The sequence below is a fragment of the Cryptotermes secundus genome, unplaced genomic scaffold (assembly GCF_002891405.2).
Source record: "Cryptotermes secundus unplaced genomic scaffold, Csec_1.0 scaffold705, whole genome shotgun sequence".
In the NCBI taxonomy this organism is placed as follows: domain Eukaryota; kingdom Metazoa; phylum Arthropoda; class Insecta; order Blattodea; family Kalotermitidae; genus Cryptotermes; species Cryptotermes secundus.
This window is the reverse complement of record NW_019726237.1, coordinates 58,862-83,992: the sequence shown is the minus strand read 5'-3', so window position 1 is coordinate 83,992 and position 25,131 is coordinate 58,862. Positions and strand designations below refer to the sequence as shown.

Below are 25,131 nucleotides of genomic sequence, written 5' to 3'. Positions count from 1 at the left end.
GTGGTATGCAACCCAAATCACGTTTCAAAGAAATCTATCAATTTATTTCGAAAATGATTACGGAACAAGACACACGTAGGCCAGTTTTCTTTATAAACTATTGAAATTTAAGTATAAAGACAAACTAAAACTACCATGGATTTTCAAATCTTTGTTACTGAGCAGAAGTGTGCACTACACTCTGCTGCTTAATAAAAATTGTATGTCATGACGTGACCAATGATGATTCTGTGCTGTTAAAGCTCTTCTATAGTCTATGCTCACCACGGTACCTACCGTACTTACTATCGTGTTCCGAGTCAACTAAGAGTCAGTAATCGATACGTACGAGTGTTACCGATTCATGACATCCCGCAAAACCAGCGATAGCCACAACATGGCGGTTAAAGAGAAAACAGAAAGTGTTGTTGATGGTATAGAATGGAATGTTGATACTGAAGTTCAGCTATTCTATGCAATGCATGGCCATAAACCAGTCGGTAAGATATAAATCTAGTCCTTTATGTAGCAAAGTATATACCTGTTTTCTTACCTTCAGAGTATTTGGTGTGGTATGGAAGCCGACTTCATGTATGATTTTTCTCTCTTTTTAGGAGTGAACAAATACTTCCAGATGGCCTGTATTTTGGAGAAATTCCGAAACTCTATTAATAGAGATATAACGTCTAAAGTGATCTGGGACCATTTAGATACCATGTATGATATGCAAGCTTTGGTATGTCTTTCTGACAGTTACTAACGAAATTAATATTTATAGTTTCTGTATGACTGTTCTACGTTTTCCTGAAAGAGGCCAGTATACCGCAGAGGCCAGATGCTTTCCTTCGAACCCCTACTTTAGTTACCATGAAATTTCTATATCATCTGGGTGCACTGACTATGTTCATACTTGGTTTTGTTAGGTTAGCTTTTCATTTGATATTACATTTTATCTCCAAAGGCTTTTTGAAGTATGGTTATTTGTGTGGTGTGTGAGATGTAACGAGGGTGTTGAAATTTGATACTGAAAACAGAACTTTTCTCATAGGAATTTTATTACTTCAATCAAAATCTTACAACTTTTAATATGTTATGGTTTCTTTGAGAGCATAGGATAGTATGAATTAAGATTTCTAGAAGGTGTTGCTAGCCTCTACCTTGCATGTGCTGATACTTCATATTTACTGAAATTTGAATCAAATTGCTTCTCTTCTGCCATTTCTGCTTGCAACTTCTGGATTTTCACCTTCAAGGATCAACAAAGAATTTGTGAAATTTTACAATATGGTGACCAGGTGTAGCTGTTGCTGATTTTAAAGGTCATGTACAGTTTCCAGGCATAGCAAACTATTATAACATAACAATTCTCTAAGACTTGTTACTCAGTATGAGCTTTATTAAGGTTCCGAGCCCAAACATTAAATAGCCAACTTAAATACACATCTGATCAGAATACTGTAAAGGAATGAGAAATTATTTTTTGATATTCAGAAGGTTATCGATGGAAGATATAACTATCAACTTTTGTATAAATGTGAGTTGTATATGATAGTGATAGGAAAACTCCAGAGTGAAAGTGTTAATTCATGGATGACTAAATGTTTGTATTACTGACATGCTTTAAATGTTGAGGTTAAGTAATTACAGTACAGCTATAACCATAATAACTTAAGTTTTATGTTTGATTCTTTTGTAACCTGGCCGATGTCAAAATCCTCACCATAAAGATGTATTCAAAGAGGCTGAGTCTTGTGACCTTGATGACCATATCCAGACGGAATTGTGAGGGCAAACACGTAAGCCTGTGATAGCTACTAAAACATTTTGGGATATATTGCACACACAGTTCAAGTTTACCTTAATATATTTATTAAAAATGGCTCAAAAAGTTTTTTAAATTGTTCATGCATCAGCACTGGAGGACTTAAATCAATAACCATAGGATGCACGCATGCATCCTGGAACTGAATTAACTCTATAACTGAATATAATTGTAAAAAAAAAAACTTAATTCACTTTTTGTATGAAAGTTATGGAATATCTGCAGAATGTGGGGATGAGTGATTTAAATTATCTAGTAACTAATCTTGAAGTGCTCAGAACAAAGGTAAAGGTCTTCATTCACACATTAATACCCTAAACACAACAGAAGTTTTATCATAACACTGGTTTCAAAGCTGCAGTGAAGCTGTTTCTTTGAACACTCACCCCCTGTGACCGTATCAATTTTTCTGCATAAAAATTTATGTTCTCATCAATTGTTGATTGATTGGTTTCCAATGGCTGCATTTGGGATCATTTAACACATTTTGCTTCTTGCTTCCCAATAGAGACCACTCAAGTTCTTGCTTTGTTGCATCTTGAAGAAGTTTGCACTTTTCTTTTGGGAAGCTTTGCCAGATTTGTTGCTCATTTTGCACTACCCAGGGGACACATATGACTTAAAGAATGTCATGGACGTGAGCAACTTTGTCCCCCTTATCATCAATTGTTCTGCAAAACATTTTATCTGAATTACAGCATCTGCTGAAATTAATTGTTAGAAGCAATTACAATTTTCCAGAATGTGATTTGTGTTCTTTGCTGAAACCTGCGGCCCAAATCCATCAGTGAAAATTTCCCTCTCTGCAATATAATTTGGTATGTTTCCATTTCAAAAACTTTATCTCTAGCACCACTCTTTGTGTACTCATCGTCATTAGCAGAACTCTTCATTGAAATATCCGTGTTTAATCATCCACAGAATTTTTACGCTTGTTGTCTGAATCCAATAAACGTTATTTTGAATCACATGGGAGAGCGCATCCAGCAACTTCTAACATTATGTCTGAGTAGTTGCTGAATCAGACCATTAGGAGAGCAGGGAATCTCAAGCAAATCAAACACAATCTGTCTTAAGAATCTCACCACGGTAGCTTCAATGTTGGAGGCGATGAATTCCTCAGAAACATTGGTCAACTTTTAGCAGACTACAACTTGTTATATCCCAGAAGACAGGAGAGGCAAAGTAAAAAAAAGACACCGTGATTGTGGAACACTTGGTTTGGTAGTGAAATTTGTATGACGGTCACATTAAAATCTTGAAGATATCAAATCTGCCAGAATCCTCAAATGCATCACACCAATGGCAAATGCTTTGAATTCATATTTTAATTTTACTTTCAGTGTCCTTCAAAATTCCCATTACTCACATGTGCATCAGTGACCCCAAAGAATGATGTTCAATGTTGGTACATTTTAGCTTCATGTGTAAGCAGTATACACAGTAGCTTCAAAAAGTCCAGAACATGAGCCGTAGTTTGAATCTAGGGAAGTCTTAGACACAGCTGCCTTCAAAATTCTGTCCCCCAGCAGTTACATACTTCTGCTCGAATTTGTGCAGTTATATGAAATATTTCTGGTAGCCTTCACTCATGACCACCTGCAACTCATATTAAAAACCACTTGAATCTTATCTCTATATTTCAAGGGGCATGTCCTCAGATGGCCCTTCATCCATGGACAGAAGTAAAGGTCATGAATAGGCTTGTGGTACACGATGTCCTGCCAGTTGAAAAAGACATCACCTTTTCTTTTGCAAATTCAGCTTAAACTTCTCGGATTCCAACAACAGTGGCAGTTTCCACTCATACATAGATGGTTATTTTTTACTTTGGGAATTGTGTAGCAGGTTTTGTTACTTGTGATTATCTTTCAGGGAAAGTTCAGGTACCTATCTGTTGTGTTGATGAGCTCACCGTTGATTCTCCTTAAACTATTGCATTGTTTCATTGTTCCAGCATCAGCATTCTTGGTACTCTGTGTCAGATGTAGTGCATCTTCAGATTCTTACTGAGTGTTGTATGACAACTACCAGTTGAAATTCTAACTTTTTCTGTAATTATCTATACTGCTTAACAGTTACTAGAGCACAGACCCTCTGCGCATGTCACATTGCTTTTATTCTACAAAGTTAGAAGCCATCTTCCAGCTGTTCAGAACTGTCTTTGAATGTGTGATGTGATTCAAATACCTTGAGCTGGGACTTCATTTGCTCACCATGTTCTGTTCTGTCTACATATGTAGCATTTCTGTGACCAACCTTCTCAGTTTCTGGTAAAATTTTACATATGTCCACTGTTTGAGGCAATCCATTTTCCCATTTTGAAATCTTCCACACATCACTCTCTCTTCTGGGGCCTGTCGTGCTCACTAGTCCCCAGCAACTGAACATTTCTGCAGTAGGAGGGATGTGTTTCAGAAGTACACTCAGGTTCCAGTTTCCCTGCCACATTGTCACTACTTGCTTCCCTCCAGGAACTTTGGAAGCTGCCACATACTATTTAACAGTACGCAGTTTTCATTAATAATAAAGAGAAATTCAATTTTTATATTTAACTAACAGGTTATCTGAACTCAATAAGAAATAGAGTTTTATGCAAAACATTGTTTCTAATGTAAATTTCACTGGATTGGACAAAAAATGTCATTTCATCACTATTATAAGTTAAAGCAATAAATTTTTATTTTTGTGGACTACTTTGAGCACAGATGCCACGACGACAGTTGTTATGGCATATCATTATTGTTGACTGACACATGTTACACCAAGAAATTATCTGAAATTTAAGATCTGATTAGCCATAACCATCAAAAGGATGACAGTTGTGCATGTAATTGTGATTTCATTAGTAAACATTGTTTCAGGATGATACAGAAAACTTACCCTTTCCCAATGATGAACGAGAATTCTGCCTTCCTGAAGCAGATTTTGCCAATATGATGAAAGATAAGCTGCAACAAGAAAAAACAGACAGTGATGTAGAACCAGACACTGAAACAAAACTTGAACAAAAGAAAGAATCCGGTAAAAGTGCCAAAGAAGTTACAAAGAAAGAAAGCAGTAAAGATCTAAAAGAGAACTCTCTTAAAAAAGATTCAAAGGAAAGCAAAGATGTTAATAAAGATAGGAAAGATAAAGAAGTAACTAAAGAATCTAAAAAGTTTAGTGGAAAAGATATTAAAGATGGCAGAAGAGAAAGTAAGGATGGGAAAGAAAGTAAAAAGGACAACAAGAAGGATATCAAAGAAGTGCCAAAGGAAACTAAGAAAGAATCCACAGAAAGTAAGGACCCAAAACCTGTTAAATCCAGAGGGAGCATCAAAGAAAAGAAGGAAGTTAAGAAGGAGGACGAGAAAGATGAATCTCTTGCCACGTATGTCAATTCTGTTAAGAGAGAACGCATAAGGGAGTTGAGTGACTCCAAAAGTGATGACTGTTCACCAAAACGCGTGGCCAAACGCTCAACAAGAGGTTCCTTAAAACCTGATGACACAAGTTCAAACAAATCATCAAGTCCCATAACCACACCAACACCACCACCTTCCAAACGAAGAAGAACGTGACACGGTAACCATTTCATTATGCTTGTGTGTGTGTGTATATGTATGTATGAGTGTGCCTTTGAATGTGACAATGCTGAATTGAAATTTGTAATTGACTGTACTGCTCCTGTGAGAGGGATTGTGTCTGTTATCAATTAAATTAAGGAGTGTGATAATTTCATAGTTTAATATTGAGTTTTATTGCATTAACTCTCTTAAAAGCAAAAATGTACCTGTCTTGTTTTTTTAAACGATCGATTGTTCTGCGTTGCTTTAATTTTTATATGCTTTTTGAATGGTATGAATAAAATAATCCTGTGATGTTGCATGTGTTCTGTATATTAATCCTTATCAGTCCACGTTGTGTGTGTGTTATAATGATGTAGTCCAAATTAATTCTGCAGTAGTTATTTTAGAAAGTTACTGATTCCTAACTCCATTTCAAAATAATACCATTGAGAGAGTATGAAGATATCAGCTGATAATTATTTTTAACAAGCCCCAAAGTAAGGAATACAGTCTTTTGGAATGTGATGATGTGTACTCTCATAAGATTTTGCTGATGCTTTGGAGGAATGTATTGCTTCCATCTTTAGGGTAAAAAAATAAGCCAAACAAGCAAGAAGGAAGCAGCAAGTTGAACGAGGCATATATTGAAAACATGGTTATATACAGGCCTGGATGGGAGACCAGAGATAAACAGTAGTAGTAAATGAATGTGGCCCTTAGGAACCACACTTGAAAAGGGAGAGAGAGAGAGAGGAGAAAAGTGGCATGAGGACCAGTGGGAGGTGTTAGTAGGCTTGGGAAGCAATAGGGGCTGTAGGCAGTGTGATGGGGGATGGAAGGAGGAAGCTTCCTTAGAAAGAGCTGCAAGCACAGCTTGGAGAGATGAGTACTTTGAAAGAGCAGTGTGTATGGGCATGATGGCTTGTACATAGCATCACATTCCAGAAGATGGTACTCATTTATAGTCCCACCATGAGATCCCCAAATCCAACTTTCTCCAGAATGTTTGTGTAACAGTGGCAGTCCACATAATAAAATCTGTAACATGGCTGAATGTAGGTACTTCCTCAATACTGGACTTGAAAGAATGAAATTTTGAATTAAGTCCACCTCAGTGTTGCGCTTGAAAAGGATAAATAAGATGATACCTAATTTGCAAGTTTAAAACTAAGAAAAGGGATGGCATGAGAAAAGTGTTGTATTTTAGCGTCCTGTTGCACTGATTTTCATCCATGATATGTATACAGTTGCCATCTTATAGTGCACTCAGTTTCACCTGTTACTTCATGACATGTTTCGGCAACATAGTGCCATCATCAGGTGCCCTAATTACGCTAATCTATTTCATTGCTTGCCCTTATAAAATTATTTAAAACGTATTTAAAAAGTGCGTATTTGTCAACTATAATGAATATGCACACACTAAAACTTGTTAAGATTATTCATCTTATGTGTCAATTAAAACTTGTGTGTGGTTCTTCCACTATGGGGGTCACAAGACACGGTTTACGCAGAATATAAGAAAACGACCCCCATAGTGGGAGAACCACACACAAGTTTTAATTATGACACATAAGATGAATAATCTTAACAAGTTTTAGTGTGTGTATGTTCATTATAGTTGACAAATATGCACTTTTTAAATAATTTTATAAAGGCATGCAATGAAATAGATTAGCGTAATTAGGGTACCTGATGATTGCACTATGTTGCCAAAACATGTCGTGAAGTAACAGGTGAAATTGAGTGCACTACAAGACGGCAACTGTATACATATCATGGGCGAGAAAAGTGATTAAAATTGTATGTCAGAACTCTTACAATTTAAACTTTCATGTCTTGTACTTTTCTTCAGTTCTATTTATAACATGATTTTGTTTATAATTATACATTTCCTGTTATTTTCTATCCCATTGCTATTTGAATTTGTTCATATTGAAGTGATCCATATTCACATATTATACCCATATCATGTTGTGTTTGTTGCACAGAATTCCTAAACTGAACACAGACTATGAGATCATATTGTCTTGTCTGCATGTTTCAGCTCCAAAAATACTTAATGGATTTTGGTGAAATTTAGTACTGGGGGGGGGGTGTCCATACTAAAAATTGTATGAGAAGCTTTGCAAGAGTAGACTTATGTGTGTCATGCAGGAACATCATAGCTATCCTGCAAGAAATGGCAAAGAATGCATTTGGAATATATATATATATGGTAAATGAACTGTTGAGTTATAGTTCTATTGTATAACTGTATCATAGTAACGATCTTCATAGTGCTACATCCATTGCCATGAATTGTGTTTGTCTACAGATTTTCTCTCTCTCTCTCAACCCCTTCCTCTCCATTATCAAAGTATACCACAAGTCTTTTCATAAAAGATCCATGCATCACCACATAGATTTGCTTTATATATATATTTAGGAAGATGAAAACATCTTCCTTTTCCTTTTTCTTCTTTGAAGAGAGTTTTGAGTTTGAAAGCTTAAGCGGTAGCCCTTTGAATTTTGGTTTCTTGTGTTGCTATCATTACAGTGAAAGAGCAAGCAGTTGTGCCATTTCCGTATTTGTGTATCAATTGCAATGATTCATACATCAAATTAAAACTAATGAAGACCAATTTCACATCTGTTGAAAAATAGAGTCTATGTTTATTTATCATATAGTTACTGTCACATCTGACACCATGCTGTTATTTTTATAAGAAGTGTGCAACTTTATGTAACACATGGTAAACAAATGATTGAGCTGTTATGATGAGTGATAAAGATAATGTAGCTTTGAATGAGTCATCTATTAAAATTTGATGAAAGAAATTAAAATTTTAAATTTTTCTTAATGCATTAAAGTGCATTACATACTTAGAAGCACAATTTTGTTGTTCATTTGGGTCACCAGCATTTTATTTTGATTTAAACATAAAAAAATGTAAAGCTATCCCTGTACCAGGCTGTGAAGGCCCATAGGGTTGTGAGATATTGAGGGTCCCACATTATCTAGACAATCGGCTCAAGGATGGTGGTAAGGTTGTCAGCCTTACGCGCCGGCTGCGCTTTTCTCCCCAGGAAAATTATTTAATTAATTCCTGGTACTCATTTCTGTTAGAGGCTGAATCGACCCCAGGGCCATAGTGCGGCTGGAAGAATTAGGTCAATTGAAAAAATCCAATGACCTCATCAGGACTTGAACCCACGACCTTCCGGCTTGTAGCATAGTGCCTCAACCACTACGCGACCGCGTGCCCCCCTTGATTTAAATATAGTCATCTTTATTAAGTAGCTAAACATGTTTTACCTTGCATGTGCAAGATCCACTGCATTGTCAGTATGAAGCATGCCAGTGTATGATGTATGGTAGTGAAGTTCTGTTGCAAATTTACTTCATTCCCCAGAAATTTAAAATGTCACAAGAATACAGTTATGTTACATAGGTATTTTTTATAGAGGCTATGCAATGAATTAAATTAAATGAATGATGGAGGATGGAAGTTTCTAGTTCTGAATCTCGCACAAGAAGAAACAGAACTCTTGCAGATCCAAGAGGGGTAAACTTACAACAATGTATTTGATTTGTTTCATTTTGGTCCGTCACACTAACAGTTACAATTATAAAAGATAGTCCGTCCAATGTGAGTATTTCAGTTTTCTCACTTGATGATTCACTAGACTTACAATGTGTTTCACAAAAAGAAATATTTGATATGTAAGAAGACAGGCAACATTCCTACTGTAATCTATACAAAGGACCAAATCTTCTTACAAAATACCATTCAAAAGTAATCACATTACAATTTTAAAAGCTTTGCAGTACACATAATTTGTGTTTTTTGCTTGGAAAGATCCATGTATTAATATATAAGCATACATTAAATGCAAAACACAACACTGATAATGCCATAAGTGTTGAGAAACAGGACTGTAACTTTCAACCAGGGCCTTCTGCCCCACCTGAAGTTTTGAAGTGTCAAATTATAGTCTTGTCAGTGCCACAAAAAGGAATTACTAAACTCTTAATGTTACCTGACCGCATAACTACAGCTGCTGAAAGTGCTGTGGGTGTCAGAGCAGGTGAATTGGGCCCATTGAAGTATCCTAAACCATAAATGCTCAATGATTGATTCCTGCTGATGGTGAATTTATATAACTGGTTTAAAAATGTAAACATTAATAACTAAGTTCGAATTTTAACACCCAATCCTTATACAGCTGATCAGACTTATATAAAACAGTGTTTTCATGGAATGGAAGGCACAGGACTTAAAAAACATGGATATTTGCAACACCAGGGAAGAGGATATGTTACAAATTATATCCTAAAACTGAAGCAGCAATTAAACAATACCATCATGAGGACACAATCTGTAAGACTGTTACAGTGAGCTTAAAGGAGGTTTTACTATGATCTGTGAACGTGAAACTAAATGAATGTGTCGCATACCATTATGTTGTGAAATGAATGGTTCTGGCTGCATCATGATTTAATGGCAGAAGTGTATTCTGTTCAGGATGTGTATGGAGCAGAAGTAAACATAGATGAGGAACAAGGACAGGTAAGTGACACGTGTAGATCTCAGTCACATGATAGCCCCCACAAATTCCATTATGTCAGATCTGATTCTGAGTAATATTTACAATTATAAAAGTTATTGTAGAGATTATTATGGGCAGAAAACGATGAATATCATACATAAGCAGGCAAGGTATTACTATTAATCTTACTCCTTTAAATATAATCATTTTCCAATAGTATGCAAACTTTCCCTTGAAAAGTTCCAAACCTCACTGTCTCAGGATTTTCATCAATACAGTAGAAAGAAATTTGAAGTTATGAATTACACTAAACACAACCTGCCACCAATTACAAAATATCCCCATTCACAAAGAATGAAATATTTAAACAATTATATCACACTAACATACTTCAGTGCATGTACTACCCAGCTCAATTATTGTTCTATTGCAGGATCATGGCGTGAACCACAATCAGAGGTACTTCCCCAGCCCTCATCCAATAGGAAGCCAATATGATATCTCTCCCTGGCCAGTATTTGTTGTCTACTTTATATACAGCCTAAATATAGTACAAACTCAGAAGAATCCAAGCTTCGTAGTCATAAATCTTGTCCCGATGCAGAGCTTCTTTGAGATTTCTTGTATGACCTAATACTTTAAGGGAACATTGTGTGTTCTTCATACATTGGACACAACCTATCATTGGTAGCTGCAAACTTTAACAGAACCTATCAGTGAAGTCGTTCACCAATGAGTGGAAAGCTTCAGCATCTCAGCGTACATCATTTTGCAACAAAGAAACAAAGTGAATTCTGTAAAAGTGTGAAATTCAACCTAGAAGAATTAACTTCTGTTGCAGTTGTAGAATTTGTTGAGGGCTACATCTGCCTTTTTCAAGCTGCAGCCCAAAGATTTTCATTGACACATTATCAAGTTTTTATATGAGGAATAAAAGGGAACTGGAGCCTCTGTCATCGTGATTTGTAAGTGCTGAATTAGAGCATTACACCAATACATTTTTACCTTTCAAGATACTGCTATGAAACATCTTAAAAACACCACAGAACATAAAGAAAGTAATGCACTTCAATGGGGGCTACTTCTCAGTATAAAACTGTGAAGGTCTGTTAATTTGTACCATCATGGAGTGTGTTGAGAATAGTACTTTCTTGCCACAAGCCATGGAATAAACTGTGTAAAACATTAAAACATGCAGCTTCTAGGCCAAGCCTCCAAAGAGCATGTAATGCCGTGACTTGAGCCCCACTGACTCTTATAATTCTGTCAAAACTGTGAAAACAATGAAATCATTAACATTCAACAGAAGATGGAAAAATGACACAAAACTGCTAATACTGACAATGAACCTGTGCCATCTGAGACCATGCATAGTCTCTCCTATTTTTTTTATTGCTAGTGGGGTGGGACTAAGTCCCTTGTACTGTGGCCACTTCTGGCCTACTGTACCAGCCCAAGATGATAGGTGAGGGTGATTGTGGTGCAATTTGTGGAATGAAGATTGGCAGGGGAAATCAAAGTACTCGGAGAAAACCTGCCCCAGCGCCACTTTGTCCACCACAAGTCCCACTTGACCAGACCCGGGATCGAACCCAGGCTGCCACAGTGGGAAGCCAGCAACTAACCACTTGAGCTATGGCCCAGCCTGTAGTCTCTCCTAAGTATCTGATTCAAATTCTGAAAGAAAGCTATGCAGTATATTGCAGATTGTAATCAAAACACATAAGATTGTGTTGCATGTATATATGGCAGTAATGCATGGATTAGAAGCATTGTAAACTTCTGAGAAACATAATTAAAATATGATGTAGTTGTATCATTAGGTAAAGAAGTGTTTTTCTTGTAAAATGATTACAGCAAGGTGTCAGATGTGACAGTAAAGATAGGGCAGGTTACAATTGACTATTTTAATTTCTAATTTTGTTCCCCTTTTAGAACCATCTAGGACTATAGTAAAAGGAGTATGTTTTTCAGCTCACAAGAACTCCATCTAGTTTTCATTTGGTATGTGAATTTACTGCAATCAGTGTACAAGTAAAGAAACAGCACTAGCTGCAGTCTTATCCTACTTTTACCATACTGGTAGTAGTATTGTGACTTACAAACTCGAAAATATTTACTCCATGAATTCAGGGAACATGTTTTCACCAGCACAATGCTTAGAAATACCAATCTTGTCCCTGTGCTTAACTAATTAAGCACTACACCATGGGGGAGTGGATGTATAGACCCACATTTTCTTGATCTCAGCACTAGTTGCAAGTGAATGGTCAGCTTCACGCCCCGGGGAAATAGCCCCCGGTACCCACTGGATAGGAGGTTCGGTGGACCCCAGAGTTGGTCTGGATGACATGGAGAAGAGAAAATTCTTGACCCTACCAGGACTCGAACTCCAACCTCTGATTCATCCAGCCTGTAGCCAGTCACTATACCAACTGCACTATCCTAGCTTCCCTCAGAAATACTTTTCATAGAAATTTTAGTTGCACAAATAGGCTTTACTGTTTAAGTTACTTAGAATGATCCATAATCTTATATGCATTTATTTGCTATCATTTACATAGTATTAAGAAGGGGCTAATGTATCTGGCCTAATGTTATCTTCTGGGATGTATTTCCTTGTAGTCTGGCATAAGAGTACCAACATTCCTGCAAAATGTCAGTAAACCTTAACAATTGCTTATTGTGTCTGAAACCCCCAAATCTAACATATTAATTTCTCTTTCTTACAACTGAACGTTATCTTCCGTATTAGATTTTCATCATAAAACTGTTTTGTACAAATATTAAAGAACTCTTGTCTCTAATGGAGGATTTAAATATAAATCCCAACATAAAAGGCAGAATTACAATTTGAAGTCTGAAACTTGAGGCTGCTTGTCAAAAAAGAAATGTTCACCTGTCTTGCTTACTGTCCTGAATTAACTCAGGTTTGAAATTTGGTACAAAAATTATCCTGGTTAAATCGAGATAGTCACATTCTTGAGCAGAGTATTTATTATAGTATATCACAGTACACAGTTAATGATTGCCTTGGGGGGGGGGTCAACTAAAGTTGTCCTTAGCACCTGGACAACTCTTCGGTCTGTTGTGCATATGTGTGCTATGGAGAGACAGAAAACATATTTACACTTGGCATTAATTGTCAGACAGTCCCAACATTTTCTTTCACATCTGGAACAAATGATGGGAAGGGAGTACTGGAGAAGAGGGTATGAAATAAAGAAAATTTAATAGAGACTTTCTGTCAAATAGGGCTTTGTATAGTGATGGGCTACGGGCTGGCAGGGCCATGTTTGATTCCCAGCAGTGCAAAATTTTTCTCTTCTCCATAGCATTCAGGCCAACTCGGGGGCCCACCCAGCCTCCTATACAGTGGATACCAGGACTCTTTTTTGGGGGGGGGGATTTAGCCTTGAAGAACAGTCAGTTATGACAGACATCACTAATTGTTAGTCTACTCTCGTAAGGTAGACTTATGTGACCTAAATGCGGTCTGTGTGTTTGTGTTATTCCCCATCAACTTATCAATGCCTGAGCCGATCTTTATGAAACTTCCACTATATACTGTATATTATGGCAACAAAGCCAATAAATTTCATAAATCCTTCCCATCAGCCTGTGTGTCTATATCTGTATCCCTCCTATCATTGCAAAGCAATAGCTCAGTAAACACATTCCTACAGCAATGAATACACGCAACAACGGAAGAACTGTTGGATGCGTCACTTTCTGTGTGGTCCATGTCTTATCAAAGAGGAGTCTGTGGGTATGTCTGTCCCCCTATCGTTGCTAGGTAACAACTTGGTAAAGACGTTCCTGCAGTAAAGAAGAATTGTTGGAGGAGTCATTTTCTATGCAGTCTGTGTTGTATCAAAGGAAAGAAGGCGATCAATTCTTCCCAGAACTTGTTTCATATAAAATCAAAAGTTAGCAGCATGCCACTGTGGGATCTGTCGATACTCCGTTAGGCAACCACTTTGGAAAGTTTGCGGGCCCTGAAAAGGGCAGTTTGTTCCACTGCAGTAGATAGTTTTACGGCTGTTCGGCTGGTCTGTCTGGCCGGTGATGTAGGGCTGTGCACGCCGGTAGAAACAGATGTTGGCTATGGTGTGTTGACTAATGTTGCGGCAGCTGAGTCAGTTGTCTGGTCGCAGTGCGGCAGTTGCCAGTAGTTGCCTGGTTGCAGAGCATGGTTGCTGGAAGACGTCTGGTCGTGGAGCACAGTCGCTGGAGTGGCGGCAGCTGCCCCAGTTGCCCGGTGTGTTGGGCATGACTGCCAGAGAGCCGAGGCAGCCGTCCCTGACGCAGTGAAGAGCCGATGACTCCGAAGACCAATTGCTCTGGACTAAGTGTGATGGCTGACTGCCTGATGTGGTCACTGATGATTGCTGTTGAAGTCACATTGCGACTGATGGTCAGTCAGTCACTAAGTCTTGGTGTCAAGCCCCATAGATATTTATTACTGTTCGACATTTACGGTCTTGCTTTTGTGGGGCGCCCTCTCTGACGAGAGGACGGGTCTGTCTTCTATATATGCTGCTGGCCCTTGCCAGCGCAGTCTTTCTTGGGACCAAGTCCCTTGAGACTCGCGACCATATTTTACTGTCTCAGATTTGAGAGTTCCCTTTTCGTCGCCTCCTACGACTCGCAGGGTCATGGTGGAGGTATTCGACCCCGCCTCCACATGGGTCTGATGATTACTGGGTTGGAGCTCTGTCTTTTATACCAGTCTTGGTGGGCAGAGCTTAGACTTGTAGTTGCTATTGTGAGCGCTGATTGGCTAGCGTGTGTAATGATTACGAGTGCTGTATAAATATGAGTGGTGGCAGCAATGTGATTGGTTAGCATGCGTGATGGTGAAAAGTGAGCTGGACAGCAGGTGCTGTATAAATATGAGAGCTGACAGCAATGTGCAGCAATGTGCTATTGACTTAGGAGTGAGTGTTGTCTGTTGATCGGTGAAACAGCGTGATAGTACGAGATGTGGGATGTTCCCGCATCACTAATACTGACAATCCCAGCTTCTTCACCAAGCACATGTCATGATTAATGCACACCAGGACAAGTAATTGTTTTTGCACCTCCATCCCAAAATCAGCTACTTGAACTGCAGATCATATCCCAGCTGCAGGGTTTGGTTATAGAACAGGACCTGCAACAGACTACACAGAAGCAACACAAGGAACTACAGAGACAGGCTGATAAATGGAGAGCATTTACAGATGAATTATATATATACGCCATCAGTAATGTCAAGATATTTTTAATTGGTTGATAAACAAAGGCAAAATTGTGAAGAACTGAGGGAGTCATGAACCATTTACAAACCGAACAAATAGAGAAGGAAAGAAATAATTTTCAAAATGAGAGATGACACAAGAGTATGAGTCTGTCAAAGCTACTTGTGAATATAGCTGGGAAATTCAAATGCTTGAAATTTGAAGACTATTATACAGTGAGTACTAGCCACAACGTTATCATTATGTAAACCTGAATGCACAAACTCCCCTTTCTTTGAACATTCAGTTAACGAATCAAAATCCCTTCTGATATGTGTAATGAATTTTGGCTACAAAAGTGTGCTAGAAGAAAAAATTTTGGCTACAAAAGTGTGCTAGAAGAAAAACAGGCATTATTATAATAAGACATTTTAAGCATTTAGAATTTCTTCTGCAAAATGCAGCAGTTAAGTGTACATTGTATGTTTCTTTCTACAGTCCATTAGTATTTGAATGATAACAAATATTTATAAGGAATAGCTCAGTCTAGTATGAAATCTGTTTTTTAATTTATCTCTTTTTTATTATTAAACTGCTTTACAAAACAAGTTCACTTATATGTCTGAACTCATTTCATTATAAAACACTTTTGACTCTTAAAACATATATTTTCATTGCTATTTTATTAGTAATAACAAAAATGTCACTTCTAAAATCAATGTAACATGTGCAATTTTAATAAAATTTCATTCATATGTTGTAGCCAGGTAATGGAATTTCTTGACAATATTAAGTTTTCAAGCACTCAAAATAGTTTAGTTTATTATTATGAATTGTTCTGCATTAACAGTTGGTCTCAGAGTAATTTCAGGAACTTCATATGATTCAGCAATTGATTCTTAGGCTACCAAGAGACCCTGTTTCAACCGCAATGGCTATTTGGTACTGAATATGATGAATAAGCACAAATATGATTTGCAAAGAGACAATCTGAGAATATGTGAAAGTATTACCCTAGCATCCTCATGGAAACACTGAGGAAAAACATTAAATCTCTGTCAGGAATGCTAGCTGGAACTGGGAATCACTCCAGAGTTGAACTGTCAAACCAACATGTTCCATAACTTGATTTCACTTGAATTCTGAATCACATAACTATCATTTTCAATTACATAGCTATACAGCATGAGGAGGTTGGATGAATGTGGATGAAAATTTGGAAAGGATGTGGAAGGAGGTGCTCATGACCTTTTTAAGGTATTATTTCATTACTTGCCTAGAAAAAGTAAGGAAAACCATGAAAACCTGTATTGACTGCCAATCTCTTGGCTGAAATTTAAATCCAAACGTCCCAAATATGAAGCAGGAATACTGTCCACAAGACTGTGACATTCAGTAATTTGATATACAAGGACTATGCGAGACAAACTGTTAGGACAAAACCTTAAATGAACAGTTTTTGTTGATTCCTCTAGTGGCATTAATTATGTGATAAAAAGGAACTTCATGTTGTTTGCCATCAACATTTTGATGGAATTAAAAAAACTTCTGAAAAAGAACACAAGACCAGTATTCTTTAATAATGCCATACATGTTTTATACAGTTGTCTTACATCAGTATAAGGATAAGTAATATTTAATGCATGATGATGATGATTCACATTTGCAGAGTAGAACTTTGTTACCAAAACCTCATAACTAAGTTACTGCTAATAAGGAATGTGCATTGTACTATATGCTACACCATCAGGTACCCATATTTCCTTCCATTATATTTTTCCTAACAAATATCTAAGTTACATGCTGAATAAATAAGAAAAGAAAAGCCACTATTCTGATCTTCTGAACCAGATTACTTTTGAAAATTAAAAAAAATAACTGTGAACACATTATTTTCCCTTTCCCAGATACACACACACACAATCAAATACTACCACCACCACAAACCTATGTTTATGTAATAATCATAATTTTCATCAATCAAGTGTTTCCAGAGTTAAAACACAAAATGGTGCTTGAGTTCACATAACATGAGATGAACATTTTCTTATATTTATATTCATACAAACATGACCAATTTCTCTTCTTGGGTTTATGATCGGGTAATATGAACTTCAAACACTGAGTGCAATAGCTAAGACCTAAAGATTCAGAGACTAGTAACTCAACATGATATATTCTTAGTCAGATAATTTTTCCACATTTATATGTATTTCTATTCCATTTCATTGTAAATTCTGAAATCCAAGTCTGTAAAATGTAAATAATATTTGTATAAAGAAAGCCATCTTCTGGGATATGGTGCTGTGTAGAAATTGTTAACCAACGTTTCAGAGAAATGTATCGCCTCCATCTTCAAGGACTTTGAGGAGAGGGCACTTCACTTGGCCCCACACAAGCCCCGCTGCTGGTTTCGCTACATGGACAACACCTTCGTCATCTGGCCACATGGGCCCGACAAGCTTAAGGACTTCCTGAACCACCTAAACAGTATCCACCAGTGCATTCAGTTCACAATGGAGACTGATACTGAGGGCCATCTCCCCTTCCTGGATATAGATATTTACAGGAGACCAGATGGTTCTCTGGGCCACAGAGTGTACTGCAAATCCACCTATACAAACCTCTACCTTAATGCTGCGTCCCACCACCACCACCCTTCCAACAAGCCAGCGGTACTTTCCGCATTGGTGCACAGGGCTAGAGCTCTATGCAATCAAGACAACCTACATGTGGAGTTGCTACTCCTGGGGGATGTTTCAGGCAGAATGGATACAACAACCAGCAGATCCACAGAGTTCTCAACCACTGGTCAAACATCAGTCGGCCCGAAGATAAACCAGACTCACTCACCTTCCTGCCTTATGTCGGGACTATATTCAACCATATTAACAGAGTGCTGTCCTGGCACATCAAATCAGTGGGCCTGCATCCAAAGAAATTATCTATGTTTCTTCCGGCCGGTCAAAGATGGCCTAGGACTAAGGACACCAGGTGTATATAGTGCCCCATGCGAAAGTGGAAAGGTCTATATTGGGCAGACAGGCTGTTCTGTGGACACGAGGTTGAAAGAGCATCAGCAGCACATCTGTCTTGAACATCCAGACAAGTCAGCTGTGGCTGAACACAGCATCAATTTGGAACATCACATTCAGCTTCAGAATACCTCCAGCATTGCTACCAAGACCCGTTATATGGATCACATCATTAGGGAGGCCATTGAGATTGAACTCCATCCCGACAATATGAACAGAGTGTGAGGGGGGTTGTCTCAGCAAGCCATGGAAGCCCCTCATCTGTTCCCTCAAGTAACCTCCAAAATATGGCAGACCCTATAGGCCACTCAGGTCCATCGCAGCCCCCGAGCTACTGGGCTAATGCCCTCCATTTAACCTTCCCTTCTCTCCCCCTAACACATACTCTATACCAGCTCTGGCACACTACCTGCTGGCTATTCCACCAGACCCTTCCCCTCCCCCTCACCATCTCTACTATTTCCCTATGTAGCCACACTCCTTCTTTCCTTCTCTTATATAGCTGTTTACTCAACTGGACTCAGTCTGTTGCACCTGCTCTGCTGGTTCACTCGCGGATTTCTTCCTGTCTTCTACCCTGAAGATGGAGGCAATATGGTCCTCTGAAACATCAGTTAACACAATTTCTACACATCTACACATCTCAGAAGATGGCTTTCTTCATAGTCACCACTGTGAAAACTTCAAATCTTACAATATTTATACAGTTGCTGGTTTTAAAATTTCATGTACACAAATCTACTGTCTTGTATTTGGGGTGTGTGACTATTTATTATTATTATTATTATTATTTTGGAGGGGGTGGGTTTCCCCATGCACTGCGACCGGTTAATGATCTACTGTGCGTCCCCCTTTAATTATTCTACCAGTCACCATGCCCTTCCAGTACTGGTGCTCGCTATCAGCCCCGTTCTGCCCTCTCTGGCAGTGGTCCCCGTTACTTCCCCATCTGCCAGAGGAATTAGAAACTACTTGGGCGGGAAACTTTGCCTAATTTTGCTCAGAGATCTCCTAGAGACATGAGGATCTTTTGTGTGCTGTAAATCTAAGACACGGGACACACGGCTTAAAGTCCCTCCCGGAGGACTTGTTCCCTGAATTTTTCCGCCTTTAAAAATTCCACGACCTCCGCTGGGTTTGAACCCGCATACCTTGAGTCATGAGATGGGAACGTTACCCCTAGACTACAGAGCCGCTTGGGTGTGTGATTAAAGACGGTATGGATTGGTGAATTGGATTTATTGACCACTTGCATACACCACTTGGAACTACACTTACAGATCACTGACACATGGACTAATGTCCTCCATCTATTACAGTTTACACTAGCTGTTTCCTGGCAACAGCTTCTACCGAGGGAGGTACATCATCTTCCCACAGGCTGACTTTCAAATGACAACTGAACTCTCACTCACCAACCAGCTACTTCACGTCACTTTACTCAATGGAACTACTTCAGCATGAACCACGTAGAAAACACTGTTCTTCTATTGTTGGACTGGTGTCCGTTGCCATGGAAACATGTTTATAGAACGACTGCTTAGAAACAGATTCCATAACCCTGTCGTTCTATTGTTGCATGTGTGTATATTGCGGGCATTACCTAGCAATGGCTGTTGCTTACAGAGTCACTGCTTAGCAGTGGGTCCATATGCCACACTATGTTCAGGAGAGCAATGCCATAAAACACAACATACAAGGCACCAACATGAAAAATGCAGGGTATCAGTTTAAAATATGTTCTTAGCAAAGAATTCTATTAAACCCAAATATCAAAATAATAAGTACGTTATCCTTGTTAAGTATCCTTAAATATAATGAAATAATTATCAAATTAATTGAGGTGTCCATTTACTAGGCAGGGTTAATGTTTCAACTAACCCTGTCATATTTCTCAAGTACTTACAAGTTGTCTTCCCACAGTGTGTGTTGCACAAGTAACTCAGATGAGAGTGTCTAGTTTTCTGTGGAAAAATTGCACAATCTGTTTGAAATAACATGAAAGTAAACTTCTATATGTTTTTTTCTCTTAATTTTATCAGGATTATGAATGAGCCACTGAGTGTCATTGCAGAGCAGTGCCAGCAGAGATGCTGCTGTTGCAGAAATTTCAAGATGGCACTGGGCATGCAGCAGAGAGTAAAGTTCTCCAATGGTCTGAGCCCTGTCAGTGTGTTATGAGATTGCAACTAGGGTACAGACATGTATACAGTTCCTTCATGTTGAAATATCAAATGCTTGAGGAAGCTGACTACATTCTGAAGACACAGCATGGCAGGAGAAAGCATGATACAGAATCTGAAGATCAAGTCTGATAAGTGATGGTGACAGGTCCTAGCAAGCCTTTTATGGAGTTTGTCAATGGAAACAAATGTGCCTTATATTATCTTCCAAGGCACTGTGCTCGTGTTACCTGAAAATGTTTCCATACCTTATTCAGCATGTGAAGCAGTTACAACAGCAGCACTATGTATCTTGTTTAGAATTCATAACTTTGGTATGTAAATGGATGCAGGCAAACATTTTCTCAACATGTTGTTAACAGACGAGGCTATATTCCATGTGTTGCGAAGGATCAACAAAATCTCTCCATCTCATATAAAACACAGAGAGAGGAAATCTAATGTAGAGTAACACACAACAAACTGTGTGGGCATTCCTCGTTGTTAAGGAAACAACATAATGCACTTCATATCTGAACATGTTCAAGCAGGTACTTCTTCCACAACTGCAAACTGATAAACAGAACATTGTCATTTTTCAGCAGGACTGTGTGTTGCATTGGCTTCTTCATGTGTGTAACATCCTTCATAGAAATGTCAATGCAGAATGCAGGTGTTATGTGTATCCACTGCTTGGTTCCCAAACTTCACCTGGACCCTTCTGACCTTTTCTTTTATGGGGTTACATCACAAATCTTGCGTATGTTGAACACTCAAGATACGTCATGTATCTGAGGGACAAGATTGCTGCTGTACTAAATCAAATCACACAAAAAATGGATACGACATAAGAGAATTTGGATACTTCACTATCACTTGTGCTATGAACACCAAGGAAGCAATGCTGAGTGGTAATGTAGCTTCTTGTAGCTCTGACCAGAGTTTCAACATACAGTACATACTTTCAGTTTATAGCGTTTGTTTCATGATATTTCAAACAGACCTCCCTCTCACTCTCTTTCCTTCTTTCATTCTTTGAATCTGGTGAAAGAATAAAAATGTTTCAAAAATATACAACAGGGTATATCTTGAGCTGACACACAGTGGACACAACTTGAAAATGACAGTGAATGGGTCAGCATACAACTAAGAGAATATTTAATTTATCACCAGTACTTTAGTAAAATTAGGAGAGGACAGAATTTGATTTCATCCAGTATGTGAAGAGGAAGATTTTAAATAAAGTACTGATTATTTAATCCTCAGAATTACTGTTTTTGGACTGGACCAGTGATTGAGGTTAGCTCTTTCTAAGGGACTAACCCAACAGAGTAGGTGTCTCCCCACCTCACCTGAAGACAGAAACCGAGCCAGTTTCTGCAACTTTGTGTTCTCTAATGTTTTATAATACCAGACAATGGACAAAGCCCAAAAACCCAGTAATTCTGAGTGCTACATACCATCATCAGAACCCTCTAATACCTACAATATTTAATGTTTACAGGTTTTCACCAATAAGACAGGATTTATCTAGGACTAAATGCAAACTCTATTCTTCAAATCATAAAATACAATTCAACACATGTAAACACAACATAAAGGGAACAAAACAATACTGAAATCACTATGACACATATATACAAATGTAGGTTTTGAAAACAAAGTCATGACAATGTGATCCAGTTCAAAGTTACATAACAGAACTATTGAGCAATGTATGCTTATTGCACCAATGCCACTTGGTTCTCAACAAAATATCACTATTTACCAACCTTCTATTTGAGTTGTTAAGATATGAAATGCTATTTCATAACTATGTATTCTCCAGTTCTGGCATACATGTTTTGAGGATGTGTTGAGTCTAAGTCCATACACAACCTAAAATTTGTTACGTCTTTCATCATCCCAAATATTTAAAAATTTAAACCATGTCAAAACAAAACACTTTTAATCCATTCCAAACTATAATGACATATCTCATTTAGAAACACTGGCACTCCTGGTCTCTTTAAGTTCATTCAGTGTTTTGACAGATCAGTGAAAGAACTCTCTCTCACCACCTCTCTACATTAACTATTTATAGCTTTTCAACAATACAAATTATATATTACCATGGAAACATACTAAAAGAAGAATGTTTCTTTAAAGAAAAACCAGCATGGAAGAGTATGTACCTTTCAGACCTTGGATGCACAGTTGTGTGGGTTAGGACAAATTTTTCTCACCATTACACAACAGATGTTTGTGCTACATAAGCAGATCTCACTTTACGTCTAACATCTGTTAATGTTTATTTCTGCAACAACTGTACTAGTAGCTGTAGATGTTTTTTTGAAAATTAAGAATGCATACTCTTGAGAGGATGACACTTTAGTACATAATCACATATTAGAAGCTGATTCAAAGACAAATTACAAATTCTCACAATGAATGAATGATGAATGATTGATACTGACTTGCAAGTTTCGCTTAAGGAGCTGTATTTGATATTACCAAGATGAACTTTTTGCAACACTGCTATGCATGTTGGAACTCATTCCACATAACTGTGGTATAACATAACATCATTTTGTACATTCTAATTTGGCATTTACTGTTTATATGGTGTTTCCCAAAATATTATCTGTATAAAATCAAATGCAAGTTACCATCCAAATGCATCTCATTTATTGCATGCACTACAAGCTGCTGCAAAAATCAGTATGGGTTAACAAGGAACGTGAGTTCAAGAATAACTGAGTTCTTCTAGACATAAGAAATTTATGTGAAAGAATCTTCCTCTTCCTGATAAAGATGTAAGAATGGCTCTCACTTCTCTCAGAAAATTATAGGTATTCCAATTTATATTGTTTTGGTTCCAGCATAATATTCATACTTTTTCACTTGAACCAACAGACATGAATGCCGTCTTCATATTTTGTGAAATATGTTCCTGACAAGAATTCTTAGATGGGCTTCGATTTCACAAACATTTATTACTTGGCAGAAAATGAGGAAACAAATGACTGCTCAAATTATGAAAGTGTATGGAATTAACTTGATTCTGGGTTGCATGAAGTATCTCAGAATTTGTATGTACCAGTACAGCAAGATGCAATGACAAGGGATAAACATATTTTGGTCTTTATTTTGTGGACAAGGAAGTGCAAGGGATAGATATTTTGGTCTTCATTTTGTGGATGAGAAAGTACAAGTCACAGACAGTATGGTCTGAACGTTTGAAGCCACCTACAATTCAGAAGTAATACCCAATTCATAAACAAATACCTTTTACAGGATACTACTGAGCAGGTTCCTGATAAGTATAAAACAGGGAGTTTGAAAGAATCCACTGTGGCAATTTCTAATGATTTTGTGATATAGCAAAGACTACCAGTCACTTAAAAAAAAATGTAGCACCAAACCCATTCTGTGTTCTATGTTTACACTTGGATAAGAGAGAGAATGACCACCTCTGTGATCTAGTGGTCACAGTTCCTGGCTACAGACCCAGAGGTCTGGGTTCGATTCCCAGTGCTACCAGATTTTCCGAGAAGTAGTGGGTCTGGAACGGGGTCTGCTCAGCCTCATGAGGCCATCTGAAGAGCTATCTCAAGGAAATAGTGGCTCCAGCCTAGAAAACCGAGATTAACAGCCATGGAGATCTGTTGTGCTGACCACATGACACCCTCTACCTACTAAAGTTGGCACTAATTTCGCCGACAAGCAGCAGTCGCTCGCTTGGTATAGTTCACTTGTGGGCTACAGGCCACGGAGTTTAAGAGAGAGAATGAATGCAGGTGGTGACTAAGGTGACTTGACAATTAACCCATTCTACCCACCCTATCAACACCTATCTGAGAATGGAAACATGTGAGAAGGGGGGAAGGGAGAAAGCCTTTCAAAGAACAAAAGCGAGAATGAAATGGTAACTGGTTGACCTAAGGATGGCACACAGAGCAGGGGTAGCTGTTAGACAGATGGGTAGTAAGAGCCATGCTCATTCTTCCTCTGACCGAACTTTAGTAAACAGTTTACCGCTGAAACTTATCAATGTTTTGTGATTACAGTAAACCCTCACTAATGCAGATTAATTAGGGAGAGGTGATCTGGATTAGTGAAATATGCAAATGAAGCGATATAAGGAATAACATCCACTTGACCCAGAATCAATACTGAACAACCTGCAAGACGATGTTATGTATGCACAGTCATTTATCATGCAGAGTGACTCAGCTGCCTTCCTAAATGCCATGTGTCTTTCAAAGTAGGTACTCAACTGTGAATAGCATTTTTCATATTCTGATCTGGATTATCTGACATCCGGATTAACTGTAACTGGATTAGCAAGGGTTTACTGTATTACATTATTCAGATTCTTCCGTATACTTTTGATTTGTGTATGAGTATGAAGACCAGAGCTCTGCCTGCTCCATGTGTGTATGTGTGGAGGGGGAAAGCAGAAATAAATGTTAACGCCTTTTAGGTTATTTTCATATAATTGGTGTGAAAGAAACCACTGAAGTCTAAGAATGTACTATTTCTGCTTCCTTGGGTCTGAAAGGGTTAATGCAGTGACTTCATTACAAACTCTTCAAATCATGTGAGATCTGGTTCTCATGGCAGTGATATGAAAATACCGTCTTCTGGGATGTGAGACCTTATAATCTAGTATAAGTTTACTCAGATACCGACATGCTCCCTCCCTCTACCTGACTACATGCAGTCACATCCCGAAGGCATTATTTTTCTTCAAATCATATCTTTATCACTTTCAACCATAAACAAAATTTGTTAGGTTGGATTCATCATTAGTAAACAATAAAGTCAAAGAAAACACACATCAAA

General features: G+C 38.0%; 1 protein-coding gene across 2 annotated transcripts; it reads left to right on the top strand.

The window, feature by feature from the left end:
* Window positions 1-360: 360 nt before the first annotated feature.
* Window positions 361-11,005, top strand: LOC111864086 (MRG/MORF4L-binding protein). 2 transcript variants are annotated; one of them, XM_023851083.2, is made up of 4 exons: window positions 361-479; window positions 594-715; window positions 4,666-5,368; window positions 10,319-11,005. In XM_023851083.2, the coding sequence occupies exons 1-3, from the start codon at window positions 377-379 to the stop codon at window positions 5,362-5,364; spliced, it is 924 nt and encodes a 307-aa protein (XP_023706851.1). In that variant the 5' UTR covers window positions 361-376; the 3' UTR covers window positions 5,365-5,368; window positions 10,319-11,005. The 2 variants fall into 2 exon arrangements, with proteins under 2 accessions (XP_023706851.1, XP_033607213.1); XM_033751322.1 differs by lacking the exons at window positions 361-479; window positions 594-715; window positions 10,319-11,005 and adding an exon at window positions 824-1,775 and having other exon boundaries at window positions 4,666-5,795.
* The last annotated feature ends 14,126 nt before the right edge of the window (window positions 11,006-25,131 follow it).

Excerpts from the sequence above, each read along its gene's own strand:
- LOC111864086 (XM_023851083.2), top strand. The coding sequence starts at position 377 with ATGGCGGTTAAAGAGAAAACAGAAAGTGTTGTTGATGGTATAGAATGG. Across the intron at positions 480-593 it reads GCATGGCCATAAACCAGTCG|GAGTGAACAAATACTTCCAG; the intron begins GTAAGATATAAA and ends CTCTCTTTTTAG. Across the intron at positions 716-4,665 it reads TGTATGATATGCAAGCTTTG|GATGATACAGAAAACTTACC; the intron begins GTATGTCTTTCT and ends ACATTGTTTCAG.